General features: G+C 46.2%; 1 protein-coding gene across 1 annotated transcript in view; it reads left to right on the forward strand.

The window, feature by feature from the left end:
• GRIP2 (glutamate receptor interacting protein 2) overlaps positions 1–26,035 on the forward strand; it is an 88,835-nt gene that overhangs the window by 30,315 nt on the left and 32,485 nt on the right. The window contains exons 4-14 of the mRNA XM_085324713.1: positions 481–626; positions 3,112–3,198; positions 3,479–3,554; positions 4,040–4,185; positions 11,208–11,355; positions 12,123–12,292; positions 16,355–16,480; positions 17,274–17,426; positions 17,986–18,172; positions 24,561–24,706; positions 25,361–25,441. Of these exons, the coding sequence (XP_085180839.1) occupies positions 481–626; positions 3,112–3,198; positions 3,479–3,554; positions 4,040–4,185; positions 11,208–11,355; positions 12,123–12,292; positions 16,355–16,480; positions 17,274–17,426; positions 17,986–18,172; positions 24,561–24,706; positions 25,361–25,441 (1,466 nt within the window). The remainder of the gene's footprint in view (positions 1–480; positions 627–3,111; positions 3,199–3,478; positions 3,555–4,039; positions 4,186–11,207; positions 11,356–12,122; positions 12,293–16,354; positions 16,481–17,273; positions 17,427–17,985; positions 18,173–24,560; positions 24,707–25,360; positions 25,442–26,035) is intronic.

Here is a 26,035-nt window from a genome sequence, read left to right on the forward strand (position 1 = left end):
TTCTGAATAGCAAGTGTGTAAGTAACATTATTGGATCAGTAAAGGAATGGGAGAAGAAAGGCTTCAGGAAGCAGAGAAAGGAAAGGAGTGATTGGACAACATTGCAGAAAACAGATGAAAGATTTTTGTTTTTCTTGTTGAGGTTTTTTTTTTTTTCCGACAGCTCTTAGGTGTGTTTCTCATTGACTGATTGCAAGAATAAGAACTGAGCAACAAAATGAGAGGCTGTGAAACATGTACACTGTGATTGTTGCTTTATGTACAGATCTGAAAAATTGCCACTAGAGAAGATAGATGGCTTTGATTTTTGCATTTCTTTCTCAAATAATGGACGCATGTAGTTAGACAACTAAGGTCATCTTTGGCATCTTTGATGGCTTGTTCAGAAAACCTTGCAGTCACAAAAGGTTCTCCATGCATGTCCAGGCTGAATGCAGCGGAGACTTTCTATTACCACTGCTTTTCTTTTTTTCTTTGCAGAAGCGACCAGCTGAATGTTGGGGATTACATCAAGTCGGTGAATGGCATTAACCTAACCAAGCTGCGGCACGACGAGATCATCAGCCTGCTGAAAAATGTGGGCGAAAGGGTAGTACTAGAAGTAGAGTATGAACTTCCGCCAGCCGGTGGGTGCCTCTAAGATAATTCTGTTCGCTGTTCTTGGCTGCTTTTTGTCCTGGGATACAGATGGGTCCATGCGTGCTCTAGCCATCGTGGCCAAGGCTGCTTCCTGGGGCGTTTTTACGTTCTGTCTTCATCTGCTCGCAAAGCCGTGGTGCATGTTGCGGAGCTGCGCACCGTCGGAGCAGAGCGGAGTGCTGTGTTTTCCGGCACAGTGGGTGCCTGTTCATGCACACCGACGGGAGACGGCTGATTAGATTTGTCTTGCCTCACAGTGGCTTGGTAGCACAGACCAATCTGCCTCCTGATTCAGCTTGTTTTCCTTTATCCTTTTTTTCCCCCCTTTCCTTCTGGAGCATGGCTACAGGAGGTTTTCAGTCTTTAGCATATAGTGCCAGATCCTCTTCTCTGAACTGCATCAAGTGCCATTATTTCTCAAGATGCTTTAAAATGCTGTGTGTTTTCAGAAGGAAAGTTGAAGCAATCTGCTTTCTAGCTAAGGGGTCCCTGGCAGAGGCTGCCCAACTCAGATCTGATAAACTGGGGCTGTCCTCTAATGTGGGAGACTGTGCATTTGCATGGATTTGTTTGTTCTGATTAAAACAAATACATTCCGTGAAACAGTTTATCAGTCTTTCCATTGCAGAAATGATCTATGCTATTACTGCTACTTCAGTGTCGTAGAAATTCAGAGAATAATTGAGTAGAAGAAATAAAATAAAAAAGAAGAAAGACAAAGCTAATGAGATCTAAACCTTTTATCACAGATAAGACCTTACACTTCCTAGGCTTTGCTATTGCTGCTGCCTTTCTATGAAAAGTACTGAAATACAATAAATGGCCATATAAAACCCCAATAATAATAATAATAATAAAATAGTTGAACCTTTCTTCATCATCCCTTTCTCTCCTGCAGTAGATGTTAGCTAGCTTTTGCACACAACCCTGGTAAAACAACTCCCCGGCCCAGTTCAAGTTTTCCGTGTTCTCATGCTCACTAAAGATGACAACTCTTAACCTTTTTCCTTAGCTGTGAGCCTTACTATTAGAAATTGGATAAGCTGTACTTACGAGCTAAGGAGCGGAGCCAATACCGCATGACTCAATCAATAGCAGCGAAGCAAAATGCCTCCACTTCTGAATGAGCAGTAAGAGCACTACCGAAGCAATGACTTTGCTCGGATGAGATTGTTGATGCTCTTTATGAGTAATCCAAAAGAAGAGGTGCTGCAAAAAGTGAACAGAGAGAACTGGCAATTACTGCCTTGCTCCAGTGAAATGTTGGTACCTCATGCGCTGTTGACTGCGGTGAGGGTCTGCTGCTGTTATGTGCACCCTTCTTTCCCTCCCTGGGCAAAAAGCAGAAAAATAGTGCAATTCAATAGCTTGTACTTGTGGGGTYGAATTTTTCTCCCTGCTATGTAATGGCTTGCTTGGGAAGAGACCTCACAAGTGCAAGTCTAGTTTTCAGGCCACAGTAGCCTATCATCTCTTGCATCGATAAGCCAAGCACTGTGTTAACACTAGCTTACGTTTCCCTGCTTCCCACAGCTCTTGTGAAAGGCTGTGGCAGAACATCATGCTTGGCTGCTTAGGACAGAAATTGGGCAGTTTCCTAACCCATCTGTGGATGCTTTATACCCTTTTCTTGGTAGATGGGTATCACCCATTAGCTTAGAGCCTCCCTGTCCTCCACGTGTGTCACTCTGAAGCATTTCTAGGCCATGTCCACACTGGCTGGCAGGGCCCAGCACCAGAAGCAGGGTGGCTTTTCCAAGGACACTGGTTCAGGGGTTGCTGAAATACCATAGGCAGGTCTGGACAGAGGAGGCTGGGAAATTGTCCTATATTCGCAGTAGTGCTTTGATAAATCATTAAATAGTAGAGGGCAGCAAGAGATAGAAGTGATTTTCTTCCTTTTTTCTCTTTACTTTTGTACATTAAATAGTGCTGTGTATTTAACATAAAATTACTGCATCGCCCCCAGGATCAATTTAAAGCATTCACTTAATCTTTTCTAAAGTCAGAATGTGGGAGGGAAGGGAAAAAACCCTCAACCTTTTGCATGGAGGATTTGGGATTTTCATTTTCTTTAAGGTCAGGCGGTGACTTGATTCCTTACATGGCTGCTGGTGAGGCTTTTTTTTTTTTTTTTTTAATAAGTTTCCATTTGTGGCAGAAGCTGCTGGCTTTTGGATAATGCTGAACCCTTTAAAGCCAGTTGATAAACGAGGGGGTTGTACTTAAATGTCAGAGTATCAACCAAGACAAATATGAGGGGAGATGCACAAAGCTCTGTGGATGAAGATGATGGTTTGCTCTAAGAAAGGTTCAGACACCTGGGTAGGGGCCTTTGTGCCTCCCAGTGGGGTGGAGAGCCCTGGTGTGGGGTCTGCACTTTCATTTCAATGCTGTTCAGCTGAGTTTTGGTCTGGTTCAACAGGGTAAGGCAGTATGGGGTAACTGCATCTCTCTCTCTCTTCCCCTTAGTGCCGGAGAGCAGTGCTGGCATTATTCCCAAGACCATCGAAGTGTCCCTGTACAAGGAAGGCAACAGCTTTGGCTTTGTRCTGCGAGGTTAGTGGCTTCCCTGGTGAGAAATGTATTGGCAGGGGTGATTCAGGGAGCAGGAAGAGAAAAGGAAGTGGGCAAATGTCATAAGCCTCTGATGAAGAGCAAGAGCATGCTTGGCAAGCGTGCTGCACAGCCTTCAAGGACTGCTGGCTGCCTAGTCCAAGGCACTCATTTTGCTTTTGGGCTGTGTCAGCCGTTATGTGATAAATATCTCTAGTTTCTCAGCACTCTCCTTCCGACTTCAAATCTACAATTACTTACAGCGTTCCCGCTTTCGTTGCAGGGGGAGCCCACGAAGACTGGCACAAGTCCCGACCGCTGGTTCTCACCTACGTGAGGCCAGGTGGCCCAGCGGACAGGTAACTCTCACATTTCACCTCCCAGAGCAGTGGACTTTAATGAAACAGGACAGCAGCCCCCATCACACTTTTGGATGTGCGCTCTTGTCCTTCTTGCTGGTGTCTCCCTTACGTATGCCCCCAAGGCTTTGAGTGCAGGCACTGTCTGGAACAACACAGCTGTGAAGCTTGGGGCCCTTGGTGCGMGTGGAGGACGTGTGCCATGCTTATGTGCTGGCCTGTGCATGGGTGTTACTGGAGCACCCAGAAAGATCTCTTCCAAAGACAGCTGCTTAATTAACTTGGAGAACATGAAGAGCTTGTGCTATATTARAAAGCAGGAGGTGGTCTGTCTGTTTGCATGCTGCTAACTTAATGTGATAGGCCTGACACWCTAAATACCCCAAATTATTGTTCTGAGGAGTGTTTAGTTCCTGCTGGATCAAGGTAATTGGCTTATAYGTGTACACTTTTTTAAGTGAGTTTTTGCCTGTGGCTTCCTCCAGGGAAGGGTCCTTGAAAATTGGGGACAGACTGCTGAGCATTGATGGGATTCCTCTGCATAGCGTGACTCATGCCGATGCCCTCAACATCCTGCGTCAGTGCAGCCAGGAGGCCCTTTTCCAGATTGAGTACGATGTGACCATCATGGGTAAGGCCAAGGTGGTTGGGGTAACATTTTCATTGACTGCCTGGAAAGTATGCGTGAGCAGAGGCAGCAACTGGGATACTTGGTTTCARTGGAAGAATTGCTGAGCAATGTGCTGCCAGCATGGATGGAGAGTTCAAAGGCTTGATTAAGAGCATTTGAAATGTCTGCATTTGATAATGTTTCTCGAGGCAAATGACAACTGATTTTAGGAAGGCTAGAAGGGAATTTCTAGTGTAAGCAAAGAGGGGACATAGGARAAGTCAGAGTTAAAGGCGCCTGGAACGCAGGCATGCTGCCAGCACTGCAAATACTGATATTAAATCTGTGCAAGGGAGAGACTTGCAAGCAGATATGGGCTTGATGTGGCTGTAGTTTGGGTTCTGAATTTTGACCCTGTTTAATTCTAGAGTGATTCCCTTTGTTAGAAGTTTTAGTTCAGATCTGCTTCTGAAATAAATGAGGAATGTTCATCTGATTGACCCCAAAGAAGACAGAACTTACTGGAGGGCAGAGGATGGGTATTTAAAAGAAATGTGCTACACAGTAGATGGTAAATTGGAGGATTTGGAAGGGTGGGTTGGTTTGGGGGTTGAGTATTTTGGGTTTCTTTTTTCTTTTTTCCTTTTTGGTTTGATTTTTCAGTTTCAGGCTCTGAGAAAAGATTTATTATTAGCTATTGTAAAGTCATTTTGAGCTGGCTTTGTGACACACAGCTGTTACTGCAGGGAGCGTAGTTAATGAGTTTAAGGTTACCACAGAGTCCAAAGCTGTGTTGGCTCTTGGAAGCTCATTGAGCTGTGCATTAGGTTTGGATGTTGCATATATGTTTCCAGAGGGGTTTCTGCCCCCACTGGAGCCACAAGCTGGATTATTTTGGAGTCTCTTCTGCAAATCTCATAAACTAGTCTGGCATATCTGAGCCTAGGATCTGGTGAGGAATAGAAATTAATGAGATCAGAGTGTTTTCTGGTTTGCCAGTATGGAGGGAAATCAAAAGGATCTGCAGCTGAGAGAGTCTAATGACTCTGCCCCCTCCTCACTCCCTGAAAAGAGGAGCTGAGAACTGTAGAACTCACTCCATGCAAGATGTGAGAAGATTGCYCTAAAGTAAGGGAGCTCCTTGCACAAGCTCTGAGGGCTTTCTACTCCCTTTTTAGCCTCTTTCCGCAGAACTATTTTGCTTCCTTTCAGCACAGATTGCACAAGCATCAACATAGTATGCTCTCTCCCCTCTGGAGGAAGCTGCAGACCTGGGCAACAGCCTGTGACACAGACACATGCTCCACTGGGAGACCTGAAAGGAGCAGTTGAGACYTCTCCAATTACCTGCATGCTAGCTGGTTTCTGCCCTGTTACAAGATGAGTTTAGAAATTGGATGGTATACAAGAGGAAACTCTCAATTATGAAAATTACAGAAAACAGAAACTACTCAAACCCTATTTTCTACCCTTTTATATGATTCTGATTGCAATACCTCTACAAAGGTCAATGAGGGATGTCTGTTCTTTTTCTCAGCAGCTTTCTCTGCTGGCAGCCCTCTGTCCTGGGAGCGGGGCTGACAGGGCTAGGAAGGAATTTTGCAGAGCTCTCAAGCCTGAACAGAGGCAAACAGTTAATAGTGCACAGGAAATGGGCTTTTGGGGTTTTGTTTGTACAGCTCCCTGGTGCCTATGCTGCAGAAAGCTGATTGTTTTAAAACCAGACTTGGAGCAAAAATAGCCRTGAAGGTATCGTGATATTTCTTCTTGAGTAAGTCACCCACCTAAAAATGGTAGGGTTGAGTGAACAYACAGCGGTATCAGGTTTTATGCAGTGATTCTCCATCCTGTGTCACTGTACAATGACCACAGCCAGGTGCCTGCAAAGAAGATACAAAAACAACTCTTTCCTCAAATAATTCCTTCACAGAGGCTGCTTCTCCCCAGCCCCATCTAGAGATAYACTTGCCTTGCTTTCACTTTTTTTAGGTGCCTAAGAATACTTCTTTTTAAAAGAAGGAGATGGAGAACATGTAGCTTAAATCAATCTCTGCAGACAGATTTGCCAGGCAACAGCTGATAACTGCAATAGGACATGTGCGTATCACCCCCAAATCACTTTGCTAACTGGAGGAAGATGATAAGGGAARGGAAAAGCAGATACTGGAAGCCACAGGGTACGTTATTAGCCCGAAGGGAGCACTGCAAAAACCTTGCTCTGTGCTCTCCAGGGAGCAGACGGCTGCTTGCTGCGGGAAAGCGGGTTGAAGCGAGCTCTTCGTGTGCAGAGAGCCTGGGTCCRTGGAGCTTTTTGCCTAACGCCGTGGACCCGCTGGTGCTTCCACCTAGTGCAGCCTGTTCCTGAGCTCGCTCTCGGTTTTGGGGAGAAATACAACAGCTCTTTCAGCGGCATCGGGTGCGGAGGGGAGCGTGCACAGCACCTCCGGGCACACGTGGCGCCCMACGGTGTCCTTCCTCTGACGGGGCACGGTGCTGCGTGAGCCRGGCTTGGATGCGGGTATGACACCTGCGCAACCACCGGAGCGCTCCAGAAACACACGCGTGGGGCTGCAGCCCTCCCTTTCCCGGGGAATAGCCACTGGGAATCRCGGGGAATAGCCACTGACGTGGAGCGGTGCCCGTTGGTCGCGAAGGAAGACGCGGAGCACGGACAGATCTGCTGCAGCGGGGAGGGAACGTGGCTTTTCCGCAGCTCGCCGTGGCGAGAGGGCCAGCTGGATCGCGGCAGCCGTGGCTGGCAGCGTGCTTTCCCAGCCAAAACTGCGTGCTGAGGCCGAGCTGGAGATGCRGCAGCCTCAGCCACTGGCGTAGGACAAGGCCACCTTGTGCTCCAGACCGAATTGGGTGGGATTTCTCAAGGCCACCTACGGCGTTACATTAATCTCCCATTTCCATTTAAAAAGAAGGCACCTTGGGAACGCGTATCCTGCAGGTGTTTGGAAAGTCGCTGCCCTTCCCTGACACCAGGTAAACTTCACGATAAACAGAGGTGCGACGCTCCGTCTTGTGGATCTTTTAAAGCGGGAAAAAGATACCACTCCAACGCAGCAAATAAACCGACCGGCCGCAAACTGGTGGCATTTGAATGGTTACTCCGTAAATAAGCCGTGCGCGCCGTGACATGCAGCGCTGGGCTGTGAGCCTTCGGGGCTGCCTTGCGCCTGGGGGAAGCTCTCTGCTGGGGATGATGAATGAGCAGAGAGATTGGCTGTGTCCTCCTCCTCCTCCTCCTCCTCCTCCAAGCTGCCTCCAGCCCGCTGACGCGAGGCCGGAGACAAGGGTCTGTGAGGCTCTCTTGCTGAGGGAGCTGGTGGCCGGCAGCAAGCAGCAAACCGGCAGGGTAGAGCCCTGAAATCAGAAGGCTCCGTGTGCCGGCGACACCGGAGGAGCCTGGAGCCACCGTGCCATGTCGTTGAAGCTCCCCAGTCTGGTTCTTTTGAGGTGTGGGGCTTAATTTGGTTTTCTCATTTTTCTTTCTTTTTTCTTTTTTTCTTTCTTTCTTTTTTTTTCTCTCTAGTGCATGGGACTTGTAGCACTTTCTAGCGTGGTTGCCAGAGCATCCTTCCTTGGGGAGGTTAGTGAGGGCGGGTGGGGCTCAAGGAAACCTAGTGCAAGGGAAGAACAACTGTTTCTCCTCTAAAATAAGCTGGCAAGAGAAAGATCTTAAATAAAACACCTGCCAACCCTCACCATTTGACTGATGGGGCAACGTGCTAGTCCTGTACTGTTACTACTTGGTGCCAGGATGGAGAAGACTCTGGTTCCCCAGTATCCATCTGTGGGTGAGTAGACTTAAGGCGTATGGGTGTGAGTGGACTTTCACAGCCCTTTGTGTCCTGCCCAGGGTCAGCCAGCTGGACAGGAGGACGGGATTCACTGTACTTGAGCAAGTTTTGATAGATTTTCTGCTTTCTGTTTTAGTGAAGATTAGGGTTGATTAGATGTGTAGTGAGTAACCTGTTCGCTGCTGAATTTCTACCTGAACATTTTGAGATGAAGTAAGTTCGGGTTCAGAGGGAAAAGCAGAGGCAGGATTTGGAGGCAGAGGTTAACTGGGCAGACGGATGAAGATAGAATTTTCCCAGCAATGTCAAGAGATGTAAATTCTTTTGTCCAGTGAAGGGGAATGGGATTGGGTTCCTTTTCTGGACCTTTCAGGCTAACCACTGAACAACCGTGTGGTTTTTGGACAACTTATGTGACAGCTGTGCCTCAGTTTCCCAATCTGTAAAATGGTACCTTCTTCCTTTGGGAAGCACAGTTCTTCATTGCTTATAAAATGCCTTCAAACCCTTATGCAAAAATCAGCACAGCTGTGCAAGGCAGTGTAAGCATATGTAGTTTTTCTGTTCCTTGGTAGCAAAACCCTATAGAAATGAAGAAAGCGGTTGTGCCACGTAAACTGACTGCCACTGGCCTCTGCRATGCTTGTTTTGCAGTAGAGTGATTTTGGCCCTCAGTAGATGCTGAGCAGTGAATATCTCCCCTGAATGCTCAGCCTCCAAAACAACTGGTTAAACTCTCTTGACTTGTGAGAAAGGATCTTGCTTTAAGTGAGATGAGATTTGCTCTGAAGTGTAGGAGGATGTGGATGCCTTTCCCTGCCACTGTTTCCTTTCTGGGCTAGATGAGGTTGCTGATGTGTCTGATGGCACAGAAACACCTCCGTGGTGCCAAAGYGGCCATGCGAATTGTCTCCCTAAAGTAAGATTTTTGTGTGGCCTGCCAGGTCCCTTCAATGTTTCTTTTTAAATTAGCTTGGGTATAATTGCCTCGTGCTAATCATGCCTCCCAAATATTGCTAAACTGTGGACTCCTGACCTTTGATTTGACCCAAACCCGAATAATTAATAGAGGCTTGGCTGGTATTCTCCAACAAATGCCTTTATAAAATGGATTTGGAGCAATCCTCATCTATGCAACAGGAGATCAGWGTTGAAGGGACAGCAGGGAGGCCCTTGCTTTAAGTGGCAGGAGGAAAGCCCGTGGAGGAAGGACTTCAATTTCCTGCTGTCTTACTGACTGGCTCCTGACAGGGGAGCAGGTGCCCAGAGCCCCATCCCTTACCATCATGCGGAGACCAACCTCTGGGAAACACTTGGTAAAGCACAGGAGTTTGCACTGCTGCAGCATGCCTCATGTGAACAAGAGTGAGTGGATGAACTAGCCAAACTCCCGGCCTCTGGGCTGCAAGCCTCATTTAGAAGATGCAAACCACCTCGAGGGAGTTGGGATTCACCTTGATTGCTGCTCTGATCCAAGCAGTCAGGAGGCATTAGTGCTTTATATAGTTGTTGCYACTGGGAAGGGAGGTGAGAGGGACACGGGGTAAAACCAAAAGTAGCAGTTAYTTTTCTTGCCAAGAAACACCTAGGTCTACCACTGCAGCAAGCCCTTTCTGCATTTTTTTTATCTGCTTCCCTTTGGCTGGAAGACTATACACATGTGACTCTCTTTGGATTTTGCAAACAGGCTGCTAAATCAGTGTCATATAGCTGGTGTTTGGTGTTGGAAGAGATGCCTCAGTCTCTTGGTGCTTCCTCTGCTAGTGAAGGCTTAAGTGCACCTTGTGTGGGCTTTATCTGGGTGCTTTGTCTGTCTCTTGATTAAGCTGGGACTGTGCTTTTTGCCAGGGCCTGCAAGTCTCACCAGTGGCCCTTTTCAACAGAGAATAAACATTGTTTTATTTGGAGCGAGTCTTTCATAAGCTTTAATATAGCCCATTCTTCCTCCTTTCTCCCTCGAGAAAAGGGCATAGTGAGCAGAGCCAGAGACAGATGCCCCTTGGCTGATCTCTGTGCCAGGGATATTTCTTTCTCCAGAAAATCAGCATCTTAAAGGAATCCCAGGAAAAACTACGCTGCAGCTTAACCTCTGAGATCTGCACCAAYGCTCCCATTTATCAGAGAGCAAGAATGAGCCACGTGTCAAGTTTTGGAGCCAAATAGCATCGATATTTTTAGTGGAGCATAGCTTAGGAAGAGAATAGCCTTCTCGGAATAACGAAGGGTGGAGGAGGCATCGTGCCCTCAGAGAGGGTTGTGCGGGCCTTTCTTTTGGAGCTGGTGGCTGGGTTTCTGTGAAGCGCTCTGGTGGGAGAGGGTCGAACTGCCTGTGCCTTGACGGGGTTGGTAATACACTGYGAAGCCAGTCTCTTTATAATGGCTTTATCTAATCTGGAAGCAAATGTGTGTAATGGAGATGGAGGGAATTTCTGTCTGATCAATCCAAGACCCAGATTTTGTTTCCTCCCTCTGTCTCAGAGCAGATGAATAGGTATGCTGCAAGCTTTTGCTAACAGGTGCAATTTCGTGGGAGTTTCATAGTCTCACTTACAGCGTCTATTAAGCTTATTGCAAAAATGCATCATTTAAACATGAGCTGCCTCTGTATTGTCTGATGGGAGAGGCTGCTTTCGTAAGCATGCAAGTAGGGAGATCTGTGTCTCTGCTCCCACTATCACGCTAGAAGAGCTGAAACGAACAGTTGAGGGGATATGTCAGAGSTGGTGCTAGAGCACCTAAGAGTTGTTGGCTCCCAGGCTGATCATCTGCACACAGGACTTTGGAATATCTCAGGAAGCGTGATCCTGGATTTTTGCTTCCTTTTTGACTGTTTTTTGAAGCAGCCTAAAACATTGATATCCCCCTGATCTTCCTTTTTGTGCTTTTCTTATAACACTGTTGATGTGACKGCTGCACAGCCTTGGAACAATCACTTCCTTGATCTTGCTATTTAACCACAGAAAGGAGGTGTAGGGAGAATTGGACCCACGAGTGAATTGTTGTTATATCTTTTCACTTTATTATCATATATATTTTGTGCAGAAGCAGTGTTGCTTCTTGAATTAATTTCCTTCTTACTGTGTGAGGCAGAGTGGTGAGCACATAGGAGGTCCAAACTACAGGTTTGCTGGTACGTACAGTAAGTCAGCACTATTGGCCAACCCACTGTCTGCTTCCATATTTAGAAACGGGAAGCACTGCGTGAGAAGTGTCCTCAGATGCTCTTCTGTTTTGCAGATACTGTAGCAAATGCTTCAGGTCCTTTACTAGTGGAGATAGCCAAGACCCCGGGCTCGACGCTGGGAATCACGCTGACAACAGCCATGCACCGAAACAAGCAGGTCATTGTCATTGACAAGATCAAACCGGCCAGCGTGGTGGACAGGTACAGAGCTCAACAGGCTGAACCTGTTCTGCTTTTCCCTTCTCTGCTCCTTTTTTGTCCCCTCGTTACCTAAATATTGTTCTTYCCTCCCTGTATTTGAAATGGCTACGTCCGTGTTCTGGGCAAACCAAGTGCGCTAAAAATACCTGACCCAACGCCCGTGGCCACTCCTCACCAGGAACGAATGTAATTGAGTGCATGTGAAAGCTGAGCTCCCTTAAAAAAAAACCCAACAACAACAACCTGATCTGGCTGCCCTGGAGCATGGGAACGACAAAAGTCTATTTTGGAAATTTGTCACTGGAGCCTTTTCCTGGTGTGCAATGCAGCTAGTTACCTTTTACATCAGGATGTAAAAGACAGGCCTCTTTGTGGTCCTAACTACAATCATTCTTGTTGTTCAACTGAATTGCTGGCTCCTAGAACTTATTCCTAAAAATTCTGAAATTCTGATTAGGACCTTAGAGAAACAGGCTAGATGTGCATTCAGACATCCTGACTAGCTATGRCTGGGCACTATTAGAAGCTTAAATATCTTTCCCAAGCCACCAGCAGCASTAACTCAAACCTGACCACTTTAGTTCATGCTTTCAGCAACACTCAAACCTAAGGTTCAAGTTGGAAGTCAAAGAGTGGAACATGAAAATAGATAAAAAATAAATTCACGTGAACCAAAACAGCTGGATTTTGTACATTTCTGCTCCCAACCGTAAGGACATGGATTTCAACCATGAGTGTAATTATCCCTCTTGTTGTTTCCTTTGCAGATGTGGTGCATTGCACGTTGGTGACCATATTCTCTCCATTGATGGCACAAGCACAGAGCACTGCTCTTTATTAGAGGCAACTCAGCTTTTAGCTGCCACTTCAGAAAACGTCAAGCTGGAGATATTACCTGTTCACCAAAGCAGGCTGCCTTTGAAGCCTCCAGAAACAGGTGTGTTCCCCATACAAACATTATTGGTTGCCCTGAAAACTTGCTAACTGTCCTTAGTTACTGCCTTTGAATGCTGGCAAGAGACTCCAAAGAGAGACATCTACGGAGGGTTAAAAAAAAAAAAAAAAAAAAAAAAAAAAAGGATATTTTGATGAAATGCATATGATTATGCAATGTCCTTCAAGGATATGAATAGGAAAAAAGGTAACATCTGCGCTTGAATGGGAAAATTGTCATTGGGAATCCCAGGGTTTTGCAGTGTTGAGTGCTGTGCAAGCCACTTTCTTAGTACCCCAGATAAGAGACTTTAATAGAGAGGGAGGAAAACAACTTTGGTGCTGGCAAATACATTTCCAAGCTCAGCTTTCATTTGCTGGTGTTTGGTAAGGCTCCTCAAAGGACATGTCAGTGGCTAGGCAGGGTCACGTTGGCCTTCTRTAGGAAAGAGTGTTGTAACACGAGTGTTCATCATCTGGACAAGCCTGTTTGAATGGCAGCTGTGTCTGACCAGTCAGTGGTAGACCACGAAAGTGGCTCCTAGGAAATCAAAACCAAAATCCCTGTAAATTTCAGACTTTGTTATGGATTTACCCTGATTAACCACCTTATGGCCCAGCTTTAGGGTCTCCTTCCATTTGAGAGACTGAGTTAGCTGCTCATCTAAACCTGGTGGGAACCTAAGCTCAGTACTGCTTGGTTTATTGCAGATTTTGCCCGCACTTTTGATGTAATGCGTGCTGGTGGTCTTAAAGTTCATGTGTTTCAGGCATTGACTGCTCAGTCCAGCTGCTTTTGCTACCTTTTCCAGTCACCCGGATGATGAATGTCCCTCAGGAATGTACATTTTGATAATGCCTCTGTGCAGTAGCCCTAGGCACAACTCTTCTTCCTATCCTCTTCTAAGGCAATTTGGGATCAGGAAGAAAATATTTGTGTTATCTTCTTTAGCATGATGCAGTGAAACATAAAATCTAATAACATCTCCGTGTCTAGAAGTAAATCTCATACATGTCTAGTCCAATTTGTGCAGAATTAAAGCCGTTTAACAAAGAGGAAGAATGACTTGACCTTTGTGCCCAGAAAAACATGGAAAGCTATAATCCTTTTTCARTGGCTGTTAAAATGAACTATTCTCCTTCTTCCATTAATGCTCTGGTCCTAATCTCCTTTCAGAATATAAGCATTCAGCAGCAGTTTCAGAGAAGGAAGGTCTGTGGAGCGACAACTCTCTGTTCAGAGCCTCTTTCCCCTTAATCTCATATATCAGACCAGTCTACTGTGGCAGAAATCCAGAGCACAAACTTGTAAGAGTAATTGCAAAACATAAAAATATAAAGGATACAATAATTGTTACCACTTTTAGTTAAACTCTTTAATAAGTAAAGGATCATAAGGAAGGATGCTGTTCACGTGCACTGCTGTTAGGAGGCAGAGATATGTGGTTTGAGATCAATGCTGGGGCTCAAATCTTCACTGACGGGAGTGGGAAGGGAGGTGGTGAGGACAGGAAAAAAGAAGCAAGGTCTTAGTAGCATGGTTTGGACAAGAGGAGCAGATCACTGAACGGTGCTTCAGGGTGGCATAACCAACTGCTGCATCGCACAGCCTGTGACRGGTAGTTGAGGAGTCACACCAAAGTTAAGGAACCCACTTCGGATCTACGAGAAGCTCTGCTATCCATTATAGACACCATGTGCCAATTCCACAGACTGCTTTCACAGGGTTGTGGGAAGCAAACATGAGCAGTAAGGAAAAATGGGCCATGGGAAGGCAGACTGTCATGGTTGGCAGGAGATTGAAGCCTAATGACACTGACTACTGGAGAGCARCTGAACAGAGGAGACTACATGTTTGTTTGGTACTTTCATTAATAAGTCCATCCAAGGTGTGCCTATATGTGGCTTGTTGTCATGTTTTTTTGAATGTGACTTCTAGTGCAATCAAAGTCCATTTATTGAGTATGTGGAGAGAGATCTGAGGCTGTGGCTGCTCAGCACTATTGRCTGTCACGAAAAAATATGGTCCATTAGGTCTAATGTTGAAGCACASGATTTGTCAAACTGAATTTGCTTTCTCTTTGGCTCCTGGGGCATTTGGGGAGCTTGTGGGGAAGCTTGTGTTCTACTCACAAGATCGGAGGGAGAGGATGGTGTCCAGGAGGTATGCCAAGATGGTTGAGTACCTTAGGCAGGGATGCAGGCAGGAAGAGGCAGGAAGCTCTGGGAAGGCTGCTGTAGGCTTTATCACAGAAATGTCCAAAATCCGTTTTCTTCCCCCAGTGCACCAGTGTCCGAGTTTCACGGGCCTTTTATCTGTTGTATTGGATACAAGCTAAGAATTTGTAGACAAATGGGAGATTTTTAATTACTACAAATGGRTTAGATGATTTTGTTTATATGCTTATAAGCTGTCCCCGGTTTTAAAGTATTTAATTTTTCTAAGTACAGTTAACATTCTCCTTTTTCTCTAGACATAGCTACATAGATTTATTTGATTTTTATTTTTAAAAGCCCTCTGAATGTGAATTTACAAAATAGAAGCCTCAGAGCTGGAAATGAACTTTTGAAGAGCTTGATAGAATAAGYGCTAAATTCAAAAGATGTTTAGCAAGGACATAGAAATAATTACTGTTATTGGTCAGAAAAGCTGACCTCAGTGGCTTGATGCCTGTGATGTGCATTCACGAAATGGATTTCTACTGCTAAAGTCACTAGCAGGTGACTTTTAAATCAGATCTCTGGGTGGACCCACTGGTTAAGCTGCGTTCCTGTCTGAGATCTGCACCCTCAGAAAGAGCTGGTGCTACTAGCATTGTCTGCAATTACAGCCGCTTGGGAAGTGCAGATCCAAGGAGATTTTATCCAGGAAGAGTAGTTGCCAGTCAGTGTAAGATTAAGAGCTGTAGGATAAAACATGTCTTGAGTGACGTTCTGCTGTGGTATGCCATTTATGCTTAGCTGAATAAAAGAAACTGTTGCAATCTTGCTTGTTAGCTAGTAATTTCTCTTGGAAGAAAACAGATGCCAACGGCATGGCACAGGGATTTGGGACTGAGAACCCAGTRCTGCTGGGCATAAAAAGTAGAATCAATCTTGTGCTGATGAGGATTAAAAGGAGTTGCAAGCAGAACAGAAAAAGGTACCTGTGTCTGGGTATATATTTGCTCCTGTATTTCAGAGATTTGTGGCATTGTGACCTGGTGTTGTAAAGCYGTGGTTGCTGGGACAAGGGATTTCTGGTGCAGGATGTCATGTTGCAGATAGATCTCTGCCAATGCATGCTGGGTTAGGGGTTAGGGTTGAAGTTAAAGCGGTTATGTGGCCTTCAATAGGGAGACTGCTGTGTTGATGCACTGTTTTCATTTACTCTTGGCCATAGCTKTGGTTTCTCTTCCTGGGTAGGTGAGCCTGTGTAATTGCCTTTAAACCACAATGTGTAAAGTCCCTTTTGTTCTGGTGAGCTGGAGTCTGCCCTCCACTACTCCTCTGTTTTCATACATGCACCCTGCARTGGATTCCTGGCCACAGGAGCTATGAAACGATCAAATGCTGGAGCCAAGCAAAGAGCTCAAAACTCGCCTTGGCATGTCTGGGAGGCATTCAGCCTTGTCCCAGGGAGGGTAGCTCATGCAGTGACATGGGAAGCAGTACAAGGAGGATTCCCCAGTAGTGTTGATGGCCTCTGTTGGAAACCTGTAGTTAGAGGGAGCTTTTGCACATTGCACAACAGACTGCAAATAGTAGTGACATCTGCGAGCTGCCAGCTTGCTTTAGTCRAGCCGTTGGCTCAGGATGTGGAGATTTTCGTAGGGAAGGGGAAGATTTCTGCCACCTCACATCAAGTATTGTGAGGTTACGTATGGATGTGGGTGCGTTCTTGCTGCTGGTACTTGACATGTTGTTGTTGCATCCTAACTTGTCCTGAGCGAGTACAAGTCTGTCTTTTCTACTGAAGAGAGAAATGAACAGTGGACTTTAGCTCCTGACTTGTGCCTCTTACCATTTGTTTCTCTACCTTTTCCTCCCTGTCTGCGGTGATTTCTGTTTCCTTGGGTGACATCAGTCAAAGTGCAGAAGAGCGAYCATCACCACTGCTGGGACCCCTGTGTCAACTACTGTCACACCCACCACCCTGGCCACTGCAAGACACCCACTTGGAACCAGACGCCTAGCCAGGATTACTGCAAATGTAACCCCCATGCACAATGCCGCCCCGCCTTTGCATGTGTTCATTTCTGTCATGCCCCTCTGTTCCTTTAATAACCTGACCTCTAGCACCRGCTCTGTAGTGGGAAGTGTCCCTCATTTCTTCATCGTTTCTCTATATTTAAATCTTCATTAGTGCCATCGTGTCAATCCTCTGTTGGCTGCTCTGCACCTGTGRTACGTTTCTTGCCTAGTGACCTGCACGCTTCTGTTGTAGATGCCCCAGTAACTGGAATCACTGCTTTAGCCCATACGCCCAGAGAGTGATGTCTCTCTTGGATCTAAGCCTCTCCTCACAACCACTCTTGCCCCTCATCTGTTTTACAGACCTTCAAGCTCAAGACAAGGGTTCACCTCAGCCTGAGCCCTTGAGTTAGGTAGAAAGGGCTGGTCTGAACCGGTTAGATGTCCAAACACTTTAGTGTGAACCTGAGCAGATGGGTCAGACACAGAGAGGGCTGTGGACATGCTCTTCCTGAGAATGGTACAAGTGCTGTGAGCCCCATTTAGCTGCTCACCAGGCAAATATAAAGCTGGCAAGTTGCACYGCTTGACATGTTTGAAACCTCTTTTTCTATGGCCGTGCAGATATAGCCAGTGTCCAACTAGGCAAGGGCTGTTCCTRTCAGGAAGCCACATCCCAATTCTAATTGTCTGAGTCAGATTCCAGCAAACTGATTTAGTCAATAAATGTGTCTCTAGCATAGGGTCTGTTTCCCTGTGGCACTGCCATGTTTTTCTGTGCATGTCCTGTAATGCGTTTTCTGTTTCCCCAGCTCTGGTTGCTGCCAACTTCTCGTCTCCCACCATGAATGCGCAAGGCTTCCCCTGCCAGAACTCAAAYACACTACCTCGCAGCTCCCATCCCATGAGCCCCCGCACCACCATGATGAGGAGGAGACAGAAAAAGAAGGAGCACAAGAGTTCGTGTAAGAGTGGCAACGGGCTGGGGCCTGGTTGGAAGGGGTGCAAGTGCTCACCTCACTGGCCTTGTTGCACTTGCTAACAAGGTGTCCAGAGTGCCAGGGTAGGATTGTTGATCCCAGTGCTATTGGTGCCTCCCTCTTCTTTTGCTGCCCTCCCGCAGCTACACCAGGGTCTGTGACCAGACCCGTTACGTTGACTCAATGCCTTGATGTCAGTACAGTCTCTTCCCTACACATGCCTTCTCCAAGATGAAGGATCAAGCAACAGGTTTAGCTTCTCTCCCTTTTAATTTTTCTTTTTTTGCTACCTTCTTCCCCTGACCTTTGCTCTGCAGCAGCGTCAGTCTTCCCTGTTCCTCCTCTCTGCACGTGTGAGCCTTGTTCTTTGAGCCCTGCGAGACCATCCCTACTGCCCTCTTCTGCTGCACAGCAAGTGCTAGCACTGCCACCTTGCCTCCTGCTGATGTCCCTTTTAAGGAGCTTCAGCTATCCCCAGGGACGCATGCAGCCACCCCATGAGGCCTATGGTGACCCTGACCTTCTACCTCTCTCCTCCTTTCAGTGTCGCTGGCCTCTAGCACGGTGGGTCCTGGCGGGCAGATTGTCCACACGGAAACGACAGAGGTCGTTCTCAGGGGAGACCCTTTGAATGGCTTTGGACTTCAGCTCCAGGGAGGCATCTTTGCTACTGAAACCCTGTCTTCCCCACCTCTCGTCCGTTTTATTGAGCCCGACAGCCCGGCAGAGAGGTTAGAGACCTTGCCCTTGGATGCTGATGGTGCTGCTGATGAACATTTCATGGTTTGGTTTGTTTTCTCTCCTCAGAGGCTCATTTAGATATTTACTATCATCCTTGTAATATCTCCCATTCTTCACTGGGCATGGTTTACTGTCACTGCCATTTCTGCACTCGTCGGCTGACCACGGCCTCCCTCGTATCCCAGGTGAACGTCTTGGCACCAGGCTATGGCTGTTCTGGGAGGAGGAGGAAGGGAGCGTGTGTCTGTGTGTGAGAGCGAGCAAGCCATTCCCATTTTTTTTCTCTGAAAGATAAAGCTTTTGTCTGGATGCAGAATGGGGAAAAACCTAAACATATGGGCCCAGGAAACTGTTTTCTGCCCAGTTTCATTTCAGCAGAGCCCAGCTGTATATGCGGGCCTGAAAGCCAGTCTGAAACCCCCAAAGAAGATGCTGGTGGTTCAAAAGGAGGATGTGTTGCATTTACTCATTCTTCCAGCAAAACAGCCTCTGGGCAAAGAGCAAACAGAGGAGCGGTACTGATGTCTATACCTATTTGCATTGATCTCCAGGGGAGTGAGCCAGCAGGCAAAGTGCGGGCTTCTTGGTTTGCAAGTCCGAATGCTCCTCTCGGCTCTTTGTGCCTGTTGTCTTTTTCTCCATTTAAAAAGACACCTTAACTGTTAGCTAAATTTGATGTGTTTGATAACTCTTAGATGTAATGTAATCAGGGTAACATAGCATAGCATTAACTCAGCTAGCTGCAAAGCTGGTTCGGGTCCTGGGAGCAAGCACCCCTCTGCCAGCTGCCCAGCCTCAGCTCAAGAGCTCTGACTGCGGTGGCTAAGCTGCTTCCTACACCTTTACTAGGTGTGTTTGATGTCGTCTTGGGGTGTCTCTGTGCTGCTGTAGTACAGGTGTCCTCTAMCAGGGCTTTGTTACTGAACAGAACAGATCCCAGTATGGCTTTAACTCTTGTTGGATAAAACGGAGAGCTGATTTCTTTAGGCAGATAAAATAGAGAGGAGTAAGAGAGCCCTTTTCACACTGAGTTCCTGCTGAATGAACCGCAGTAGCTCCAAAGCTGCTGCTGGCACTTAGACCCACAGGCGGATTTCCCTTCCTGCCTGTGATTTACCCTGACGATCTGTCCTGCTTCGTGGTGTCTGAGGTGCAATGAAACAACAGTGCTTGGCACCTGCTCAGACCTTCCTTGGAAGGAGACACCTCTGTGGGCGCTCTCAGCCTCCTCGTGGTTAGGCATCCCCACGGCAGATCAGGAAAACAAAGCACGGACCAAACCTGCTGGAGAATCCAGGCGGTATTTTCATGACAAGGAAAGCACGTGCATAGGAAAATGGCAGTCTTTGCTGTACGGGCTCTCTGTGTGGCAGCAGATGCTGTGGCAGGGAGAGCGCGAGTGCGAGTCATGGGTGTCGGCGAGGGTAGGTGGGCAGGCCTGGCACAAGGGACTGGCACAGGAAAAAGTGTTGTCCCGCATGATGCAGGTTAAGACGGGTTTCAAAGAGMTCTTGCACCTTGTTTGTTTGTTTGTTTCCAAACAAGATTTAAAAATGAAAGGGGTATTTTGTTTTTTGATTTTTTTTTTAATCCCTTATTACCAGGGTGAATTTGGCTCACATTGCMAAGCACCAAACTCATATTAGAAATCAGGCAGCAACAAAGCCTGCTGTCCCAGGGGAGAGGGGAGATGTGCTGAAATCCGCCTGGCTTTGCTTTATCCTCTTGCCAAGCCTGGAGCAGAAGCAAAGCCCCGTGGTGTGGTCTTGCTTGACTTTAATGTGTCTCAYGCCACGCTCTCTCTCAGCTGCCCACCCAGCAGGATTCACGCTCTCCTAGCTGCCTTTTTGTGCTTTCTGGTGGCTGGGAGCAATTCTCCCTCCATCTGCAGCATGGATTTGATTTGGGGATTAAAATCTGTGCAGTGTGTTTCTCCCTTTCCTAGATCATGCTCCTCTTCCTAGCTGGCAGCAAAATGCTCTCTTTCCTCCCGATCTTGAAGTGACAAATCCAGTGGGTTTGCAGTGAGGTGGAAAAGGTGGTTTTAAGTTTTCATTTCACTTTTTCTTCCTTGCTGTCATGCAGAGCTTGCTTGCTCTGTCCTTGCTAGGTACCTTATTCCCTATTCTTGGCAGGTTTTGATGTAACTGCAACTAAAGACATCAGAGCTGTTTTTCTCCTGTTTACAAGGCCAGTGCTTGGCTGAGGCTGGGCTACGCCGTTTCTGGCGCTGCAGTCGTTGCCCTTTGCAAAAGCGGGTGAGCAGCAGAGCTGGAGGGATTGGGCTCACCGCTCTGCATCTCTCCTGTGTGTTCACACACTCTTGTGCAAGGACTGAGAATCTAAACTTGCGGTTGCACAGCGCACAGTCCACAATTACTTTGTCCATCTGTCTTGCCCTAGAGGAGCTGTCTCTTGGGTGACTAACAACAATTCAAGAGGTACCAGGACCCAATGCATTTGAAGAGTGATTTTCCCAGTAAAGAACAGGTACTAACAGGAGGCAGTAGGGTGAAAATAATGCCAGTTCTCCCATGCAGTGTTATAATGCTCTCAAACTGCTGAGTATTGTGCAGGATGAGGCTGCTCCAGCCCTTCCTTAACCTCTTGCAAAGCAGTCTTTCCTCTGCTGCTGGTGCAGGGTTGCTGCCAAGAGGCGATCTTCAGTCCGGAGCAGCACTCCTGGCATCGTGTGCCTGCTGTGTCTTGAGTGGCCGAAACCTAAGAGGAGGGGAGCGGGCGGATGCTTACCTCTACTGCCTCCAAGCACTTGGGGTTCAGGTCGGTGCTTCACACCACAGAGCGGCACTACTGGCTCCTGGAGCTGCACTAATTTCCAATTAGTGCAGGGAAGAGATTAGCGTCACCTTTTTGAGGAAGCTGCATTGCATCACATTTAGTATCTGCTTTGTGTTAGCTTATGACAGGCAGTCTCAGGTGAAAGCTCTCATTTCCCTGACTTGTGATCTGTTTTACAGCCGATAGGTTCTAATAGACCTCCCTCCCCATGCTGTATTTTGTTTACTGAGTGCAAGATGAAGCCTTTGGGCTCAAAATGAGACCATGATTCAGCCCCTRTTATCAGCAGAGAGAGTGGAACAAGACGCCGCATGTCCCCCCCCCCCCCTTAGCTGCCTTGCAACATGCAGCTTTTCCATAATTTTGTGTCTATCCTCCTCCAGCTGTCATTGACTGCAGTGGGAGAGTATCTTGCTTCTCTGTCTAGGTAGCCGAAATCAATCTTGTCTTCTGCATTACATGCTTTTTTGCTCAGCCCAGACAGAGTTGTTTGGTCATCGTATTTCTGGCTTTTTGGTATGAAGAGTTCACAAGAGCAACTAGGTAAAGCTGCCAGCAAAGCTCTGGGCTTTTTAGGATGTCACCTTACCCACAAAGATACACATGCAGGTGTGCACGCACACACAGATGTGCATGCATCTGACCTGCACACGCTAACCCAGGAGCCTGCTAGGGCACAATGCATCAGTTTCTACAGTCAGTGATGCAGTTACAGCTGCTGCCCCACAGCTGGAGTGACCAGGCAGATGTTTAATGACACTTAAGTGAGATCTTCAGCTCCTTCAAGCCTTCCAAGGCTTAAACTTGCACCTCTCCATGTCTAGCAAGACACTTTAGCTGTTTCATTGCCATCTTTGAGCCCAAGGAGTGTGTCACAAAGAAATGCAGATCTCTGAAGCCTAGGGGAGACCTTCCAGTCCTGAACTGCAACACATCCGTAGGTTTATCTTTCACTGCAGGAGATGCTTGTGTTCTTGTTCTTTCTGATTTAAAATTACTTGTCCTCCAGTAATCTCAGAGTGCTTTGTAAACTCTGATGTCAGACTGCATATCTGAGAGACATGTCCTACGCTACCTCTTGTGAAATCATCTGAAAGGTTTTTGTAGGATTCCGCAACAGAGCTAAAGAAAGGACACTGGGGACCCTGGCTGTCACGACAATGCTCTCAACGCAAGGACACATGACTTTATGAAGCTGATGTCTATGAAATTATTCTGAAGAGTTAACAAGGCACGTCAGGTCTCCTGGCCCTCACTGAGGGATGCAGGCAGTTGTGGCTTCACTCTGCAAATTTTTATAAGCCTGCAAGACAAGGGTTTAAGCAACTGTGATTAACTAAGCCTGATACAAAAAGAAATAAAATATTTTTGGCCTAACAGAGCTATTAGCTGTAAAATACCTTGGAAGAGCTACCCTGAGTGAAAGAGCACAAGAAACTGAGAAAGCAGCTCAGGTGAGGAAGGTGGCAGTGGTTTACTTCGATGCTGTGTAAAAGTAATCTCTGATCTCCCAGCCCCTGAGGCCAGAACAGCGGTGTCAGAACAGGTTGAGTGTGACCTTGAAATGATAAATTGATGTCGCTGGCTTGCAGATGTTGATCCCTCCTTTCTAAAACAGATGTTGTGGCCGGAGTGAGAGGGGTCTGGTGCTGGACAAGACGTCTCTGTCATACTCCTCAAGGTTCACGTTTATAAGCTGAAATATCTATTTGACTGTTTATCTACAAGTAAAGGACTGTAATTAAACTTCAAATAATTGACAACATTTATTTGCGAGGGCGACTTCATTTATACTCCATGGAGTTATCTATCCTAATCCAAGTCTCCTTGAACAAGCACTTCTGAATTTACATCTCATGAAATAGCCAGCAGTTTTCCATGGATGGCATAAACTCAGGCAGCAACATAAATACATTGCAAGTGAATTCCTTCCTACCAGTAAAATAATCTCTATAAACTGTTTCCAGACTGGCTCATGTCTCAGCTTTTGATGGGCCACAGGCAAAAACTTCTGTGTTTCTGCATTTTTCTTGAATTTGATTATGTGTTTTCTCTTGATAACGTGGCCTTTCATTTATATCCTGTTGTTTGGAGGTGAATAATGCACCCACTATCCCTTTTCTTTATGTGGCCAGAAGCCATGGTACCATCTTTTCTTACAATTGAATCCTGTATGAGTGATGAAGAGTGGCTGGAATGATTACTAAAACAGAGAACTTGTCTTCCATGAAATGTCAGTGGAAGCTGACATCTAAAAGAGGGGAGGCAAAGGAAGTGCTTCATCATTTAATAGAAGCAAAATAAAGGTTCTTTGGAGAAAGCTCAGTGCCTTCTGGGAAACCTTTGCAGTAAAAGGACTCCAAATGTAGAGGTGAACCTTAGGCTCCTTCCCTTATCCCTGAATCTATTTTGGAGACCAGTCTGTAGCTTACAGTAATAGTGGATGAGCAACACTTTTGCAAGCTGTACTCAAATGGATGGCCTTCATAGGCCATAGACAGTTGCTGAGAGAAAAATCCAAAAAGGTGGGATTATAGTTAACAACTGATGAAGAAGGTGTCAGAGAAGGAAGAAGATGAGTAACCATTGCCCCATGACCAGTCGTGGGGAACACTGTACTTGCTTTGTAGAGTCATGGGCCGGCTCAGATTAGCTATGGAAAGTGATGTGTAGGATTGTCTTGCTAGTTTTATAGTAGATTTAAAAAATGAAGAAGGAAAAAAGAGGGYAGTTAGTGAAAGTAGCAGCTCATATGTGAAAAAAATGCTTTTAAGTGTAGAGGAGTCTCAAGATGCACACTATCCTGTAGCTGTACTTTTCCAACATTGCCTTGCAATTACTATTTTTCTTCTAAAGTGAAAAAATTGCTGATTTGTGCTCTTAGAGAAGAGTCTAAACCAAAAAGCCCAAAGTGCCAGTTGCAGTTACGTTGGCTGGCTGTCACATCAGAATAACTTTGGCCTTTCAAGGCAGTTAAACAGTATCAATGTACATTTGGCTTCTAGAAGTGCAATTACAAGAGATAAATGATTATCCAATTTGCTGAGACATTTCAATGAGTTCATTGGATTGCAGCTTCAGTATTAGCCATGTATTAAGCAGAGGACTCCGTGCAATTTTCAGTGCCATTAGTTTGGATTCCAGCGGGCTCAGGCGTGCAGGAAGAGCTGCGTACCTTTAAATCGGTAGCAGGGCACATGCTCTTGCATTTATCACTTTCATTTCATGGCCATGGTGTTGACTTTTAGGAGAGGGAGGGTTTGTTTTATTTTCCTGGAAATTGCAAGAAATATGACAGAAAATGATTGTTTAGGTGCTGAGTATGTCTGAAGGTGAAGCAAACCACATGACTTTGCAGTCTTGTGATCTTCCACAGGTTCTTTGCACTGGGTCAGGCATTGCAGAATGAGTTATCATCTCTTTGGGGCCACTTGGGTCAGAATTTGTCACCACTCTGTGTGTCTTATAATGAATTTGCCTGGCAAAAGTAACTCATGGTTGGTTGTGGGGTTGTTTCTTTCCTCCTTTCCTCTCTTTCCTCCTCATCCCCCTTCCCTGTTTTTCCAATCTGGACTGCAGATGTGGGCTGCTGCAAGTAGGAGACAGAGTTCTTTCTATCAACGGCATTGCAACCGAAGATGGGACCATGGAGGAGGCCAACCAGCTTTTGCGTGATGCTGCGCTCTCTAACAAAGTGGTGCTTGAAATTGAATTTGATGTTGCAGGTAAGGTGCTGAAGGATTTCCTACTCCTTACCACTGGCCAGACAATCTCAGTGCTTTTCTTCACCCATAGGAAGGAGTGTGTGTATACAAGTACATGAGGTCTTTGATAGATCTGGGCAGAAGAAGAATGAGAATATCCTGTGAAAAGACCCTTTCCATTTCTTCTTGTTCTCTGACGTGCACTGAGATGGGAGTTCTTTCCTTTAGTGCTTTTATAAATCCCCTGTCATCTATTGCTGCATGCGTGAAGTAAACCTATTGAGTAAGTGAAGAAACCACCTGCTCTTCAAGTATTTTTTTTCATTAATAAGAATAATATCTATATTAATTTATGGCCTTGAAACATGAATGGAGCTAAAGGTACTGGCTAATGCTAAAGTGCAGCTTTGTAAAAATTTTCCTTCTATGGTGACAGTGCTACCTCAACGTACACTGTGAGATGAGCACTTAGCTTGAAGTTCAGAGCACACAATTTTAATGAAAATCCAAGTTTTAACCTGAAGTCCACAGAGCCTTGGATTTATTTTAACCTTATTTGAACCAATAAAGCTGAGTTTTATGGGTCTTTTTTTCTTGGTTCCAAAGACACCATCCATGCAACTGAAAACTCTCTCTTTTCTCATGTTTTCTTTTTGTCTGTTTTTGGTTTTACAGAGTCTGTCATACCCAGCAGTGGTACTTTCCATGTTAAATTGCCCAAGAAAAGAGGTGTGGAGCTTGGAATTACAATCAGCTGTAAGTATTACTCAGATTTTTGCTATTGGTTGCAAGAGCTACTAGTGTCTACCCTAGCTCATCAGAGGGGCCCAGCAGAGAGAGACAAAATGATGGGCAGTTTCCCAGTAGCACTCACAATGCTTGTGATTTATTCCAACCTAAATTAGATGGTTGGTTCCTGCTTCTAAGAGCTGACTGCTGAAGAGAAAAGCAGATACCATCTCCAAATGGCACCTTAACAGCTGGGGTGTGCGGCAGGTAGTATTATTAGTAATACTGCTTTTATTTCCTTGCTCAGAGTTATATTTTGTTGCTTTAATAAGTAATTACCTGGTTCAAGTGGGACCTGTGCAGGTGAAGGAGGCAGCCAGGGAGAGAAGTTGGAGGAAAGAGAGCAAGTGAGTCCCATCATCCAGATGTGGAAAACTACTGCTCATGCCAAGAGGAGGAAGAGGCAGATGGGCCTCTGAGGGATGAGAGGACTTCGGGGGCAAGGGGATGCTGGGCAGGATTTGCCCCAACTGAGAAAGTCATTACATTGACTAAATGCCACTGTGAAGGGGTAAGACCTGCCTATCGGGACTTCTTAGGCACCCAGAGAACAAGGCATAA

This window comes from Rhea americana, unplaced genomic scaffold (assembly GCF_003343005.1).
Source record: "Rhea americana isolate MKP2758 unplaced genomic scaffold, rheAme1 scaffold_120, whole genome shotgun sequence".
Classification (NCBI taxonomy): Eukaryota; Metazoa; Chordata; class Aves; order Rheiformes; family Rheidae; genus Rhea; species Rhea americana.